This window comes from Gopherus flavomarginatus, chromosome 8 (assembly GCF_025201925.1).
Source record: "Gopherus flavomarginatus isolate rGopFla2 chromosome 8, rGopFla2.mat.asm, whole genome shotgun sequence".
Classification (NCBI taxonomy): domain Eukaryota; kingdom Metazoa; phylum Chordata; order Testudines; family Testudinidae; genus Gopherus; species Gopherus flavomarginatus.
In genome coordinates, this window is record NC_066624.1 from 101,554,922 (window position 1) to 101,572,863 (window position 17,942).

The following is a 17,942-nucleotide window of genomic DNA, read 5'->3' on the forward strand; positions in this document are numbered from 1 at the left end:
GTATATGTAGGTGGTGTGGCTATTGCAAGTAATGAGTTCTATTAAAATATTGATTACTGAAACCTCAAATAGTAAATGCCAACTGAGTTGATGAAAGCAGGTTGCCTGACCAAAGAAAACAACAGCACATTGAAGAGACGCAATTACTGACCCACTCTGGGGCCACAAGGCTACTATTCCTACTGGGCCGAGGTGGTTCAAAGTGTACAGGTTTCTTATATTCCCCCCTTTTTTTTTTCAAATTACAGTTTGTGCCTAAATGTGTAACTTATTATTGTCTTATTACTAGCAAATGACTACCTTGTGATTAATTGTTTAGACAGTTACATTTAACACACACCAATTTTCCAGTGTATAAAAGATCACAACAATTTTGGCCGACAAAGACAGTAACATTTCTTAATTAATCACTTATTTTTTCCCCTTTGCAGTTGGAACATTTTATGCTTTTGAAAGACTTACTCCTTTCTCATAGTTTTTCTTATACTCTTATAACTTGTTGTTCAAGTACAGTAGCTAGTGCTAATTACAAGCATATATGTTTAAGTGACTGCAAAAATAAGTCATGACCTTTAGATATATTTTTCACTCCATAAGCAATGTAAAATTTGCTTGCTATCATTTTTTATTATTTTTCTTAGCCTAATTTTGCAAACCTTCATGATAATTTTGATTAACAGTTTTTTTAACCTAACTTACAGCTTTAGGTCTATATGTTAACACCATCCTTTAAAAAGGCTTTGCCAATTTCCTTTGTAAATAAATAATATTAATACAGTATTTCCTGCACTATCTATAGGTGATAAACAATTACTATAGTAAAAAGCAAACCTTAAATGCATTTTTAGGGGCAACCATTGTACAGTGTGTGTGTAGTTGTATAAGTTGTTTACAACTTTAAGGAAGTTATTGTGGAATAAGGATATAATAAAACAAGAACATAAAAAGGTTGGTTAAGTTTATGACCACTCTTAGCATTTGTACTTACATGTACTAAGAATGAAGGCAGTGAGATCTCAAGGCAGTGAGATCTCATGCTTCTGGACATAAAGTGATTACTGCTGAGGTCAGGAAGGAATATTTTCCTCTATGCAGACTTGACTCGGTGGTTTTTATAGAGGGACTTCATCTTCCCCAAAGGCATCAAGGGTGGAGGAAGTGCCAGAGGCAGTGCAACAAAATGTAAAGCAATGTGATCAGCAAGTGGAGAAGTAGTTAAAGAACTTTCCCTTCAGAAGAAAGAAGTGCCTGTCCATCCCAGATGAGATGTGTGAGCTCTCTAACTTAGAGGGAACGCTAACAGCTTCGGGAAGCAAGCAAGCCTTAAAAGTGTGTTTGGGCTGGGCAACCTTTGTTCTAGAAAGGGACAGGATCTGCCCTGCTTCCAGCTCTACAAGACTTCTGCTTTCAGGGTCCAGGGCAGAATCATCCTAAGGATAGGCACTCAGCTTTGTTTGCCTGGTAGCCTTGGGGTTGGGTGATTGATTGTTTATTTCAGTTTGTTGTATTTTTCTGGAACACCAGGAGTTGCATGTTTTCTGGGAGTAAAGGGCTTGTCAAACTCTTTGCCTAGGAAAAATCTGGCCATGGTTCATCTTAGCTTGGACCGGAAGGGAACAGCTTATGTCTGATTCCAAATAGAATCTAAAGTTACCAAGGTGGAGCATTCTTGGATTTTAAATAAGAGAGTCTGTAATAACAACTTCACATAAAGCTAAAGAATGTGTCTTGCTTTCATGTAGTGGACACACAGTCCTTGAGACCCTATGATCCTTGCTGAGGATTCGTTGGAATGAATCAAAGATTTGAGCTGATATGTATCTATGTACTATTTAACCTATTTTAAAAATTTGCCTGCTGAGCAAAATGATACATATTAGAAGGCTGATACTTCAGACTCCCAGTTGATCCTAAGAAAGCATAAGAAATATTTCACTTCTGATGTAGAACTCATCACTTAGATGTCAAAAGAGATGAATGAACAATTCAGACAACTGGGTGGCTTAAAATTTGTTGGGATAAAATGCTCATCATTCTCTTGTCAGTGTGTTTCAAAAAGCTGTAAAAATCAGTAATGATTAAGCATTTATATAGAGTTTTCTTATGTTGCTTCCTTTTCCCCCCAGCCCCGCAGTTTTCAAGTGATGTAATGTGACAAAGGGGTTGGGAGGATCGGGAGGGAAACATCTCAGGCATACTAAATAGTTACCAGCTATGAAATAAACTGTAGGGATAAAAGTTTGCCCTATATTTTGTTTTGCGTTTTGTTTACTGCTGTACAACCTCATTAATCCAGACATTTTATAACCCCCTCCCACCTCCCCAAGAATAAAGTAAAAATAAAAATATTGTGGTCTCTCCCTGCATCTTAGCAAAGATTTAAGAGCAGTGTACTGTAGTGAAGTCTCATAATACTATAGACCTTATTTTTACAGACTATATTATGGCATATTTACTAGAACTTTATGAAGTATTATCATAAAACTAAAATACATTTATCAACATAAACAAAGTATGTTCTGTGTTGCAGAAACCTTTCTTTGTTATTGTTCATTCACTTACTTACTGATTCATGAATTTCAATCATTTAAATTGGATCTCTGAGTTATTAGTGCCTATTAGTGAGTTTCTGATGTACTTTTATCTGTGAAGGTATCCCGCACATGAAATACTTCTGAATCTGAGCAATTCAATCTTTTACAGCTGTAGCTGCAAGGAAAATTCTAATCACTTATTAGCACTATTTTTTGGAGATTTAGTGATGAAGGTGGGTTAATATTCAAGCCTTACAAGCACTTGAGACCTGTATTTAAAATTTTGCCTTGGGTCATAAGTGAAAATGAGGTTTGTGGAGTCGTGTTAATGCAGGATGCTGGTTGCACACCACAAAATTGCTATGTTAATATGGCTCAGTTTGGATATTTCACAGCCTCTGTTCAATGCTATTCTAGGACTTGTATATCAGGGAGGTTGAATCAAGGATTTGACTTTTACAATGAAAGAGCTATGTGGGGAGGTTTGCATTTAGCAGAACTTCACTTTGCTTGGTTACTAGTTTTAGTTCTTTACCATCATGAGCATCATATCCACAGATGTGGTAAGCTGTCTTTCTCACATGCTAAATGCATTTGGACTACTTTGATCTATTTAATGGCAGTCTGGATTTACTGTTAGAAAAATGCTTGTGTGGTTTGTTCTCATAAAAGATACAAATTGTTTAAAAGATTCATCTGCTTGCTTTTAGCAGCTACTGTACAGGTTCTGACTCTAGTAGTCATAGCCCTAACATTATATTACTGTAAGTAAGATGTAAGTCTTTTTTGGTTGTTGTTTCTAAAAATGTATTCATCGTAGGTGTCTCTGGGGGTGTGTATGGGTCTTAAAAGCAACAAAATTCATTAATGTTACCTCAAAACACTCCAGCAAGATGAAGAGAGATTTAACTCCTATCCTATGCCAACACTCCCCTATTCTTTGGCAAACTTCTTGGTGTGTTTAATATGGAGAACATCAGCCCATACACCCATACTGTAGCTTTATTATGGACCCTTTGCCACTGAAGTTATAAATAATGTTTAAATTGTGGATGCTTCCATCATTGCACCAAAACATGTGCTACTTTTTTTCTTTTTTTTAATTTGACGGTAACTGGAGAAAATTTGTTCAATTCTCCTGCGGAGCAGTAATAAGCCTGAACTAAGAACTTTGCCATTATTGTATGTAATTGATTCCATTTAACCAATTCTAACTCTCAACTCTACCTTTTTCCCTTTATGAATAAAGCTTTAGATTTTAGATTCTAAAGTATTGGCAACAGCGTGATTTGTGGGTAAGATCTGATGTGTATATTGACCTGGGTCTGGGGCTTGATTCTTTGGGATCGAGAGAGCCTTTTTCTTTTATTGGGGTGTTGGTTTTCATAACCATTCTTCCCCAGGACGAGTGGGACTGGTGGTGATACTGGGAGACTGGAGTGTCTAAGGAAATTGCTTGTGTGACTTATGGTTGGCCAGTGGAGTGAAACCGAAGTCATTTTTGTCTGGCTGGTTTGGTTTGCCTTAGAGGTGGAAAGACCCCAGCCTTAGGCTGTGACTGCCCTGTTTGAGCAATTGGTCCTGAATTGGCACTCTCAGTTGGGTCCCGCCAGAAACACATTGTCACACTTGTATCATTATAGTTTATTCCCCTACATTTACTGGAATAAGCTGTAATGGGGTAAGCACTGTTATATCAGTATAACTGTCCACATGAAGAAGTGGGGAGGGGCATATTTCTTAACTATACCAGAACAGTTAAAACTTCACACTTTTTATGTGTAGACAGAGCCTCGAGAATCTTTAGATGTTATACAAACATTGACTTAATAAACTTCATAATATCCTTTGCACTGAGGTAGACTTGTTTATATCCATTTGTACAGAATGGTAAGCGAAAGCACTGATAGGTTAAAGAACTTGAACAAGACCAAATGGTGTTAATAAGAGAACCAGGAATAGAAAGACTTCTAGTACCGTGTTATAACCACTAACACATACTCAGGTGAAAATATTTGTAGTCTGGGTAGAATCACTTCATGTTTTATAACCACTCTTATATCTACAAAATGTAATTACTGATCATTACTGAATCTCCTTAATTACTATAATACAAAACTTTATTATAATCTGCAAGCAAATCACACCAACCATTGGCAAAGTAGGGAGAAGTAAAACATACCTGTAACTGAAAATGACTGAATGCAACCAAAGAGGTTTTGTGGCATATTTTTAATAATATCTTTTAATAAATATTTTTTAAAATATTGAACCTGTTTCATCTTTGCTTCACACAATTCCACATGCCAAATGGTCATTCTGTTGTGATTTACATTCAGACCTCATTTGTGAAATTTGAATCATGAATCACAAATATATATCCTCTCAGTCAGCAGTAGAATGGAGCACTGTGATACTGTTATATGTGTTTCTTCTTCAGAGCTTGCTGAAAGAAAGAACCTCATTTAATAATGCTAACCGTGCCATCAGTCAATTATATCAATATGCGAACAACTTTGTCGTTTCTTGATATAGTACATGAGCATTATATTATAAATCCAGAAGAGCAAATGGAGGAAAATGCCACAAGGGAGCTTGGTGATGTATGTTACCACGTCTAGATGGCACAAGTATACTTAGGTGTTGCTGCCCTGTGACTATTTGAAATGGAAGCCTTATTGTTTCATAGAAATTTATAGAAAGAAGTAATCTTAAACTGTATGCTGCCAATATTCATTCTTAATCATCATGTTACAGCATTTTCTTGTAGTATATCTTTCTTTCTGTTCTTCCTCAAAGATCACCCTTGCAGGCTTCATAGTTATAAGAGACCAAGACATATTAGTTGTATTCTCTCCCCCCACTCCAAAACAGCTTTCATCATTGAGTGTTTATCCCAAAAGAGGAGAATACTTATTCTTCTGGGTTGGTAGGTCACAAAACAGCAGCCTGGGTCTCTCGGAAAAAATAACATCTTTACTTCTGCCAAATAGCGTGGGATATGGCAAGATTTATCTATGAAATATGGATTGTTTTGATGTTCACAGTTGTCTCAGATATTCATAGGGACACATCTGCTCCATACCAGATCAGGTCTGCCCTCTTTAGAGCCAATTTTAAGTACTGAGTTCCAGACATTCTTTACACTCAGAAACCTTTCATATAAATATTTTTATGATGATCTCTTTAGTCTAGGTCCACAGGATTCAATCAAGTAGTGAAAAAATTAATTATGAAAGTCTTTAGACCAAGCCAGGTATTATGAATATCCAAGTTAATAGAAGAATGGTTTCGATATTGGACAATATTAGTTTGCTAATCAATCAAAGACTACTGAGAAAATAATTAGGGATGTTTCAGATTTGAAAAAGAGACTGAATTTAGATGATCGGTCACTTGCACGAGTAAAGAGAGTGAAAGGAAGCTTTTTATTGCAGGAACCTCAATTCATCTTTTCTTCTATGTCAAAGATGTTTACAGTATACTTAGCATTTTGTACATTGCAATATATTCAGTATCAATTTTCTGCATATGCCATTTGATATACTCTTATGCAAGAATTATGTTTTTTCAGAAATGCAATGCAGTGCATAAATTATCAAATACAAAATGTTTTGCTGACTTGTTGACCAGCATCAAGATCCAATTTTAGATGAAACAGGCATGTTTTCTTGTTTATGAAGACACATATTTGAAATTATGCTGAGCACTTTTGTCTTTATTTATGTGATGAGTAACCATGGTCGGAACAAATGATTATAGCTAGGTAACAATTAGCAGGTTTCAAGTCAAGAGAACGTTAAAAGAAAAAAACATAATTTTTTTTAATGATATTGACAAATCACTTTCTTTTCTTTTACTTCTGAAGTATTTTTATGGCTTAGATAAGCTTAAAGTGTATTTCAAGCAGTATTAAGCTAAAATCTTCTTATAGCTTGCCAGAGAATTTAGGGAAAAGAGATAATGTTGTCAAGACCTTCAAAGTCTTTCATCAGACGTATAGCATCAGGAACCGAGATTTGTTGTCAGAACTCTTTAAAGAAAATTAGATTTTACTTTTTTCTGTATATGCCATGGAAACCCCCTTGAGCCTTTTTGTCAGGTGTACTAAGCCTTTAAGCCTAAGCCACTTCAAACTGGAGTACTGTACAGTATGTCTATTCATTTTATTATCTGATTCCAGAACATCTCACTTGCCAGAAGAAAATATTGTGTTGCTTTGTTGTCAACTGAAGTCTCAGTAGCCAGTGTTGATTAAGACACTGACTCAGAAAAGCACTTAAGCACATGGTTAAGTCTAGTTGTCTTGTGGGGCTTAGCATGTGTTTAAGCTTTATTGAATTGGGGCCTAATAAAACATACCACTATTAAATGCTGTAGGATTAGAACAAAGAAGTCAAATCAGCTTTGGCTTGAAAATGCTTTAAAAAAGAGTGAGCAGTTCAGCTCTAGAATGGTTTTCTATCCAAAATTGGGTCTTGGGAATAATTTGTAGAGCATATACCAGAAAGCATTTTCAAGTTGTTTTTTTATAAAAGCCAATGCTGAGAATTCTTTGGATTCATCATTGTGCAAAGCTAGAAATTCTAGTTGAAATTCCAGGTTACAATTTGAGATTTTTACAAAGCATATAAAACAACAAAGGCATTCTCCTTCAGGAGTGTCAGTGACACATATGGCAAAAATGTCAGAAGGATAAGGTTAATCAGAACACTAACCTTGTCATCAGTATGAGACAAGACTCACCATGGAAATTATCAGTGGTGATTATATACTAATGGGATCTGAATTTTCTATTGAACTGTACTCATGACTTCCACCGACTTCACTCGACATTTCCATTGCACTCTGTGGCAGAGCCAAAGTCCTTATTAAGTTCTTACCGAGTTCTTACACGATGGCATATCCATTGATGATACTGAACATTTTGCCTGAATAAGGCATTGAATCATAATTTGAAGTTATGACCTGTCATTTATTTTTTTTTTAACTATTTTCCTTAAAGCAAAGGAAGAATCTCGGCATTGTTGTACCTGCTTCGATCATTAACTGGCCATCCATTTCTGAGGTCTAGGAAATGAATGAAACTGAAATGGTTTTAGTCTGAATATAATTTTAAAATCAACTCATTACAAAAGTATCAGAGAATGAACCTGAGCTTGAAAATCTTTCTGATAAAGACAGACACAAGTTAGTTTTATTTTAAATATTCCAATGCACTCGTCATTTAAACACTCCAGACAGCTCAGGGAGCAAGACTTGAAAACAAAGTGTTTAAGAAAATACAACACTGGAAGGATAATAGTCTATGAGCTTAAGAACAAAACAATCTTTCCACAGAACATTTTATTTTGGTTCAGTCAGTTTTCAGATAAGGATGTTGATACTGATTTTGGCCCAATTATGCCATTAAGATGCAACTCCAAACATCATGGAGCTCCTTAAGAGATTAGAATTGACAGCCCGTATAGGGATGAGAGTTGGATGTGTCCTCCTCTAGTGGTGACTGGGCCCTATGCAGAGGTTGATGAGGCTACTATAAGCTGAGCTTTGCATTAGGCTCTGTATGATATGAATTGTAAAGCACTTTTCTTAGCAAATATCTTGAAAGTTTCATTTAAGAAGCTGAGTCTTTCAGCTCAGTCAGTAGAGGCTCATGTGTCTGGAATCTAGAAGTCCGTCATTCAATTCCCACTGTTGAGGTACCAACCAGGGTTGTAGTGTTACCTGAGTGTGGGAGATAGGATAGTTACCTTTTTTTGTCTGCAATCTATGTAGTTTAGTAAGTGTAAAATATATTCTTCTCTTTCTGTGGGTAGAAGGAAAGAAGGGAAATTGATGGCCTACAGGATTCCGTGGCTTGATAAATGCTGATTTAAAATATTCGCATTTTTTGTTTTTATCTCAACAGAAAAGAGAATAATCAGTCTAAATGTTCAGACAGTCCCAACATACAAGACAATTTCTAATGTTATTGGGTATTTAAAAGGATCTACATTTCCCGGTAAGTAGTCCTCTATGACTTCTATTATTACCTTTATTATTATTAATTATGTGTACAACAGTAATCCTAGGGACTGCAATCAAGTATCATGTTCCTTTTGTGCTATGTGCTGTACAAATATTCAATTAAAAAGGCCATTATAGCTCCAAATACTTTGATTTATGCCAGGAAGCAACAGGAGGATTAAATAGAGAATTGGTTAAAAAGCAAGGAGAGATGGTACCAGTACAATGAGCATGTTCTTGCACAATAAACAATAATTGTCTTTATAAATATTCATGATATTACTGTTTTGTCATTTATGTTAAGTAAATGTCTTAGGGTTTCAAATTCTAGAAACTACTTTGTTTGACTTGTTCTATGTAAACAGTCTATCTGACCTTAGCAAAGGCTTAATTCTTCTTAAGTGTGGACTATTGTTACATTATATTTTTAATTATATATTGGCTAGTATTGCGGGAAGCAAGTGCAGTGCATCAATCAAAATAGTGGAAGTCCACGGTTTTTCTTATTTTAGTGGCTAATCCACTTGCAAATAGAATGAATTATTTTTTTAAGAAGTAATTGAATGCAAGAATCTCACTGTGTGTGATTTGTATCTGTAGCAGCGGATTGTACTGTGGCTCGATTGTGGACATATTGCTAATCGAAAATAAGACCTAGAACAATCTTTAGCCATGTAATCCAGGAACTAGAACCTGTTTTTAGTAGAGATGATGGGCATGCAAACCTTTCCAGTTTTACCTTTGATAAAATTTAAGACCCAGTTCTGCAGCCTTCTTTACGTTAAGTAGTAGCCTATACCATGAGTATTCACGTTGATATCACTCTCGGAATAAGATACTATTCAACATGAATAAGGGTGGCAGAATCAGGCCCTAACAGCAACTGTGACAACAAAACACACTCAGCTCACAACATTTCGCTCAGCTCTAATACTAGTAGTAAAGAGTGCAATCGTGGAGACATCATATGCACTTCGGTAATACAGAGAATAAATAAATAATAATAGTAATAGGAGGTCATCAAGATCAGCACAAGTAGAACATGAGTGGAATCTCCCCATGGGAACTCTTTGGCTGGAAGGAGGGAGGGCTACTTCAGCCGGTAGTGAAAGCTGTTGTCTGATTGCTGTTTACCAGCATGTGGCAGAGCATTGGTGGTCTCAGTCCAATTCCTAATGGACAAATGGAATCATTCCCCAAACCATCATCAAAATTCCCCGGGGTTAGCACTCTTGTTGACAGTTTCTGCAGAGAGATTGCTGATTTAACTACTCTGTCACAAGAGGTTGTCCATTAAGGTCAGGTTTGAGGCACTGAGGTGGAGTAATAGGGAAAGCTTTCATTATCTCGTCTGTCAGTGAAATAATGTCTGCAGCTTGCAGCACTCTCAATTCAGCACCTTTCACCAGAACAAAGTCCATTTTATAAAAAATTGAGAACAATTGCTATTTGAGTATTTAATTTCAGTTAGAGGTTTTATTCCACAAGAACTTGTAATTGGATGTTCTCATTTGCTGCATATTTGCAAATGGCTATCTTGGAAAAATAGCTACGGTTGAATAGTAGAAAATAGCATGTTTAGAAAAAATCTGTCTACCAACTGAATTGCAAATTAAAAATAGAATAACAAACAAATAAGAAACAGGCATATATTCACCCCTAACATCAGCTTCCCACAGTGCATCTTGTAATACTTTAATCAACTTCAATATTTTGCATAACACATGAAACTTAATGATAATATATGTAGGTACTTAAGCACATCCTAATTTTAAGAACATGTAGTCACACTGAAATCAATGAGACTCCTAGCTGGTATTGTAGCTGTATCCCTCCCTACTTGATGTTTTCCTGGAACATTTGTTACTTTGGCATTTTGATGTGGTTCTTTTTAGTTTTATGTGTACATGCTATTCTCCCTGGTGCTCCTATGAGTACAGAGGGAATGCCAAATTGATCCCTGGTGTAATTACACTGAAGACCAAGGAGCTGCATCAGGGATGGATTTTACTCCATAAAGGCTTCCAATTCTCAAGCCATCTGTTTTGATTTTTAGTTTAAGAAGTATTATAGACAGAGTTTAAAAACTTTCCCAGAGCATTTGAAATCCAGCCATAATGTTAAAGGAATAAGGGAAAGCATAAATGCGTAGGTTATTTGCAGGCACTGTGGGGAATTTTAAAAAGTAATCAAATGTATGTGGGTTTTATAGACTGCAAACAGCAAATGGTCTGCCACTGTACAAAAGGGAGGTGTAACTGATAGAGGAAAACACTGTACGAAATCACCTGTATTTCACATTTTCCACTCTGCCCAGTCCTTGCCTATCATGCCTAAATCCTAACTCTCCACAGTACTTGGTGGTTCTTCCTACTCCACTTGGGACCCACAATTCTTATTTCTCTTTCCTCTCGTCATGCTCTCTCAGTTTCCTTGCCTACTCCAGCAAGTGATTGGCAAGAGAAGCTGCTGCTGCTGCCTATCTGCTACTCTGCTGTATGGGTGACTGCTATCCCTCATGTGCTGCTCCTGCAGCCAGCTGCCTCTGGGGGCTTCTGTGAGTGTTCAGGTGAAAGGGGTGTGGGCAGGTAAGTAGCTTCAAAAGAGCCATCTGCTCTTGTCCATGCTCCTCTCCATCAGCAGGAACTTCCTGGAGTGAAGATGGCATTTGGCAGCTTTCTCAACCACCTACTGTTTCTCTGCCATCTCCTGTAAGGTCTCTTTCTATCTTTCTGCCATCCTTTCCTTCCATAGACCATTCAGAGAGGGTGGTGAAATATAGTCTTTGCATCCCAACTAATCTCGGGTGACCAGATGTCCCAATTTTATAGGGACAGTCCCAATATTTGGAACATTGCCTTATATAGGCACCTATTACCCCCCACACCATGTCCCGATTTTAAACACTTGCTGTCTGGTTACCCTACATTAATCCCACTGTTACAGCTAGGGTGACCAGACAGCAAATGTGAAAAATCAGGATGGGGGTGGGGGGTGATAGGAGCCTATATAAGAAAAAGACCCAAGAATTGGGACTGTCTCTATAAAATCAAGACATCTGGTCACCCTAGTTATAGAAGTGGTTCCTGCAGGCACTTGTGGGTCCCTAAGGAATGCAGAAGGTGAAATTTACATCCATGAATGTCCTGTCTCCACATGAGGGAAGATATCCTCATGCTGGTTTAAAGAGTTAGGTCTTCCCATTGCCATTGCATTATATTAATAAGTTTTTTTCCTGCCACAGGATACAGAAATCTAATTATATTAGTTATATTTCTCATTATATTCAATTATGTATGCTTAGATTTAATTTTTGCTGACAAGCTGTACAGTTTTGTTTTAATGATTCTGTCAGTACCACCCGGTGAAGCTGTAATCTAAGAAATAGTTGCCTTTACAAATAGATTTTCATTTTTATATTTGTTTAAAAACACATGCAAACAGCCATGAGATATGATTAAAAAGTGCTTATGTTGCAGATACATTGCAGCAACCTCTTCAGTAAAACCTGATACCGTATTATTGTACTCTACTTAAACAATGTCCCTGGGTATTACATTGACCAAAACTCTGGTAAAAAAACCACTTTGATAGAGAGGAGTTTTATAATTAGAGAGCACATGTCAAATTCAAAAGTGTTTGTAGGTAGTAATCAGAGAAAATATCCCCAAGGAATGTATAGCATTTAATTTCATAGGCGATTTAACATGTGGACAATTTATACATATCATGTTGCACTTCAGCAAATTGACAAAAAGAATGGATGAATCAGTTTGGATAAAATAAAGGATTCAAAAAACTCCAAGCCCCTTTTGCTCTCTAGACCCAACCTGACACCCAGTGATTTTTAGGATTCTATTGCTATCTAAACAGTAAACATGACACAAGAAGTGAAGATCGGGAAAAGGAATGAAAGTACAAGGGTCATAACTGATGGGTCTGTTTTTTTATTAGCATCTAGAGCTGGCCAAAACTCAGAATTTCGTGGGAAATTCTAACATTTTGAAATGCCCTTTCTGTCCAACTCAGAACAAAAAGAAAAAAATTCTAAATTTCCCATAAGACAAAATTTAAAAAAAAGAATTCAGAAATATTGAAGTGACTTAGTCAAAATGTTTCATTTCTATCAGGTTGAAGTGCTTAATTTTGATAAAGTCTAAGTTCTTCATTTTGACTATTATCATACAGTCAAAATAGTAACGTTGATATGGAGTGCTTTCATAATTTTTCATAGAAAATGTTGATGAAATCAATATATTCCCATGAAACATTTCAGTTTAATCTAATCAGCATTTTCCAATGAAAAACTGTTTTGTCATAAAATTTTAAATTAACTCCATTAGAGTTGTTTTAAAAGATTGTCAAGTATGTCCAGAGCGTTGAATGGATAATCTTCATTTTACTTTAGTATAAATCCAAATAAATTATATCATAGGTTTCTCATTTAAAGCATGTGAACATCTTGATTTGGTTTCTGTATTGGAGCACATGTACTTATATTAGGATGGTGTAGGTAAAGTAGAGAGAGTTGTATATATCTTGCACAGATCTTGGTAGGATCGTGCAAGCTTGCGTTGACAGTACTTAAATATCTGCATCAGTGACACCATCGAGTGTGGGCACAGTACAGCCTTTATTTTGGGAATTATTTTACTGGTAAAGTCTAACTGAAGTAAATGTTTCGATGGTGTTGTTTTTCTTTTCAGATAGATATGTCATAGTTGGTAGCCACCACAACAGTGTATATGGTTACAGTGGACAAGAATGGGCCAGTAGCACTGCTGTCATCACAGCATTTATACAAGCCTTGATGCTAAAAGTTAAGAGAGGCTGGAGGCCTGATCGGACCATTGTTTTCTGCTCATGGGGAGGAACATCATTTGGCAACATTGGCTCATATGAATGGGCAGAGGTAAAAACTATAAACAGAAAGGAGAGAAAGAGATAATGTCATTAATGAAAACATTTGATGATGTAGCCATGGAAACTGAAAAGCAGACACTACAATATGGCTGTATGTGGAAGCCGCAGCTCTATTAAAACAATTACTTAAGTGGGATAAACAGTCCAAACTATGTGGCAGGGTTGTTCCTGTGCAGAACTCAACTGGCACCACAACTGGCACCAATGACCTGGGTGGACTATAAGCCTGACATTGAGCATGGAGGCCATGCCTGTTCCACACCTCAGACCTGCCCAGGGACCTTGACTGGAAACCAAGGTTCCAAACTGTTCCCCTCCTCCATGCTGGAGGTTGGAGAGGGGAGCTGCATGAGACCTATGGAAACATATTGCCCCACTGTGCAGTGTTTTACTCATGTCAGTGTCCATCTAGCCTACTGAGTTACATGGACCTCAATTTGGACCCTTTGAGCTCATCCTATTGGAACCACGACAGATGCTTCTGGTTGAGATTTTTCCTCCCTCTCTCTCCTAGTGCCATCAAAGCTGCACCCTGGTTAGCTAGCAAGATAACATTTGTTTTACTGTGGAAAATGATTAGGAGAATTATATTTTTATTAACAAAAAAAAAGAGAGACTACTGATAGGGCATTTAACTAATTGCATAAATACTCATAGATCAGAGAGCTTCAAAAACACATTGATTAGAGCTGATAGAAAAACATGAGGATAAGAGGGGAATTTATGATTTTTGAAGGGGAGGATTTCCGCACAGGTGCTCCAGCCCAGGAGTACCCATGGAGTTGGCACCTATGTATGTAGCAATTGGGTTAAATCATATTAATCTTAGCAATAGATGTTGGCATCTCAGCTGTGCTTGATGCAGGGCTGACAGAAGGCCACCTCAGCTGTGAATGGCATTAACTGCACTATACACATTTATCTGCTGGGTATTCCCTGACATTTAGAAATAAAGTTGCAGACTATGTAAACCACATCCACTGTCTCCTGCCCTTCTCCTGGTGTAGCTGAACAGTGAGAGAAGGAAGTTTCCATACATGCAAGCCATTAATCGCGTATATGTTTTGGAGTCCCCGTGACTAATAATTATTCAGTTATCAACCAGGTGGATTTAAAAGTTAGATTCAATTTGACATGCACTATTCCTGGGCGGTTAGCTTCAACTGAATGGTAAATCAGCAGCAACTCAATGAAAATAGCTTATCAGACATGCTATCCAGCTTAAATAAGATTCCAATGGATTGCCGTTGATCAATTGAAAAAAAGAAGCCTGCAGTGAAGTTCCTGTCTGCTGAATTAGAATAATAGATAAATAAAGGGTTAATTGCTTATCGTTTGTTGGAAGCAGCAAGCACTTATCAAAACCTCATCCTTCCAACCTGATTATTCTTCAAAACAAGAGGGGAGATAAAAAATCAAGTTGAAAGAATCCATGTGGCTGAGTGGGAGCAAAATTTGTTTAGGTCCACTTGAAGTCAGCTTTACATCAGATGTAATGGTGCTACCCCTCTTCTACTCAATATAAAGAGCCACTTCATGCAAAGAGCAGCTCATTATTGAGAAAGCAAAGAGGATCTTTTAAAAAAAATAATTGAAGTGGTTCATACATACTACTTCCCTTGTTTAAAATGTAGTCAAATGACAACACTGGATAAATTATGCAATTCAAATCTGAATTTGGGCTCCTGGTCTGAAAATTCAAGTGCATTTAACTGTTTGATAATGATTACTTTTGAAGTTTGGCTTCTGTCAGTCGCAAGTTTAAAAACCCTTCTTGTTGTTTCACCGTATGTAATGTTTTCACTCTTGGCTTTGAAGCTATAGTCATTCTTAATTCCTCCAGGGCTTGTTTGCATTTTGTTCGGATGATGTGTGAAATGGAATTAAAACTTTTGCTACAGAGAATTAAAATTCAAATATCCTTTGAAGTTTTTAAAATGATATTATAGGAAAATAAAGTTAAGTAATACTTAGGGAATAATAGTGGAGGAAAAACATAGGGTGTATTTTTTCCCTTAAAGGAACTAAAGTAAGAAAACAAGCCTTAATTATAATCATGCATATTAATAACCATTGCTGTGCTTGTGTTGTAGGATCTCAAGAAAGTTCTCCAGAGAAACATTGTGGCTTATGTTAGCCTTCATAACCCAGTAAGAGGCAACTCAAGTTTGCATCCTGTAGCATCTCCTTCTCTTCAGCAACTGGCAACAGAGGTTAGAGATATGATATTCTCCTTACAGCTCAACTTCTCAGATGATACAATTCTTCCACTTACGTTGGTTGCTTTTACTTAATTTCACAATGAGATCCTTCTGAGTGAATACTGACAAATAGAGTTTAAGGCCAGAGGGACAACTAGACCATCTAGTCTGACCTCCTGTGTATCAGAAGCCAACACCACCACCCACACACTACCCCCAACAACCGAAATTAGACTGAAGTCTTACAGCTCACAGGCAACTAGACTATTATGTGCCACAGAAAGAAAACATCTTCACTGTAACCTTTCTGATATTCAGTGACTGTTTTCAATCAAGTAAACACACTAAACAGACTTAAATACTTACCATACAGATTAAACAGTGGGCAGAAAGAATAAGCTACATTTCTATACTAGCTCTACGGAAAGCCCTCAAGAGTTCATTATACTAAGTCTCACTATGCTTACATGCCCTTCAGCTTTTCCACTTCTTGGCAGCTTTAAAGTAACATATTTCCTATTCATTAGCACAATTCACATTTTTCTCTTCCTTTTATGATCTTTAAAAGCTGTTTATCAAATGACATTTAAACTTGTAAATTTACCAGCGGTAACATTTTGCACAAAGGGAAACAATTACTGCTCCTATAATCAGCAGTGTGTAAAGTGAATAGGTCAAATTCTGAACTCTATTACACCATTGTAGCTAGCAAGAAGTCATTGGAGTTATTTCACAGTTACTCTGGTGTAATGGAGCTCACAAATTGGTCTAATAACCTTTCTATAATTTCTCAAAGATTACAGAATTCAATATCATTTAAAATGAAATCGAAATATTTTGAAGAATGTTGAATGAAAACCGTACTCGAGCTGGTTTTTCATGCAAATAGATTTTTGGTTAAAAATGTGCATTTGATGAATGGTTTTGGTAGTAAATAAATAAATAAAATTGGAAATGCTGAAATGGTTTGTTTCAGCATTTCTAAAACAAACTATTTAAAGTGTCTAATGGAAATAAAACATTTTCTTTCAGCAAGAAATTAAAACAAAAATTGTCAGATGCAAAACAAAATTTCTTTTCAATATTCTTGGTTCAGCCACCAAACTGAAAAATCACTCTTTCACCCAGCTCTACATCTTGCATTTTAGTTGCTTTTCCCGGGACATATTTCTGACCAACTAGATCAATGGAGATACATACAATTTGCCACCCATATTCCTACGTGTTCTCAGCTGGTACCTTATTCTTTTTTCCCATTATCCTGATTTATTGTTATATAAGAGAATCAGAAGCTGCAGATTGACTGAAGCAGTGGCATCATACCTGGGAATGCTGTGTTCTAGTACTAATGAGGATGATATTAAAACATGGTATCTTTTGTCACTTCATAGGAGTTGAGCATAGGGTAGACATGTGGAAGGTAACCAAGCCACCCATGTATTTCAGTGCCAATTTTTTGGCGTTGCATACTCATGTATGGAAAGAACTAAGGAAGAAACTCTGATAGTCAATTACTTGTTTATTCCTATCGTAAATAGAGTGTCAAATTTCTGTAGCCAAGCACAGTTCAATGCTGAAGGAGTAAGATGCTATTATCAGTGAAAGGTGAACCAGTTAATCTGAGGGTGTTTCTATGCTTTAACCCCAGGGTTAACCCCAGGATGTGATCCCTAGCTCAAGGACACTTACATGCACAGAATGTAGCTGCCACATCACAAGTGGCAAGAGGGGCTAGCCATCCCCATTATTTACCTGTCTGAGACCCTAGGCACATAATTGGGTTGGATAGCTCAGCCTGCTGGTCATGCTGCCACAGCTACACTCTATTATTAGCACACTAGCTCAATGAGAGGTCGCATAGTGTGATTATGTCTCATCAAGCTGGGAGTCACACCACCTGGTTAAAGGGTAACATACCGGCTAATAAGAAAGGATCCGAGTCTGACTCAAATGTTGGATTACTTTAGCTTTCCTGGGCAGCTTCTACTTCTGGATCCCAGCATACATCAGAAGGAAAAATTCTGGAACAGAGCAAAGAAAGATATTCTCTTGTCCAGGGTTTGTGGATTCCAGGCAGGATTGACTGATTATTGACATATAAGATGGCTCTCCCCTCACCTCAGGAAAAAAAGGGGGCCTTTTTTGGCTAAACATTTTGTATAGAACCACAGGTATGATTATAAGCATTCCTGGGACCTATCAAGGTTTATTTTGTTATAAAGGTTTAAAGAGATGTTTTTTATATATATATATGAGTGGTGCCATGTTGATAGAC

At 36.9% G+C, this 17,942-nt stretch overlaps 1 protein-coding gene across 4 annotated transcripts in view; it reads left to right on the top strand.

The window, feature by feature from the left end:
• NAALADL2 (N-acetylated alpha-linked acidic dipeptidase like 2) overlaps positions 1 to 17,942 on the top strand; it is a 1,166,543-nt gene that overhangs the window by 686,225 nt on the left and 462,376 nt on the right. For all 4 annotated transcript variants that reach the window (XM_050965896.1, XM_050965898.1, XM_050965899.1 and 1 more), the window contains exons 9-11: positions 8,446 to 8,538; positions 13,250 to 13,455; positions 15,560 to 15,679. In XM_050965896.1, coding sequence (XP_050821853.1) covers positions 8,446 to 8,538; positions 13,250 to 13,455; positions 15,560 to 15,679 — 419 coding nt within the window. The remainder of the gene's footprint in view (positions 1 to 8,445; positions 8,539 to 13,249; positions 13,456 to 15,559; positions 15,680 to 17,942) is intronic.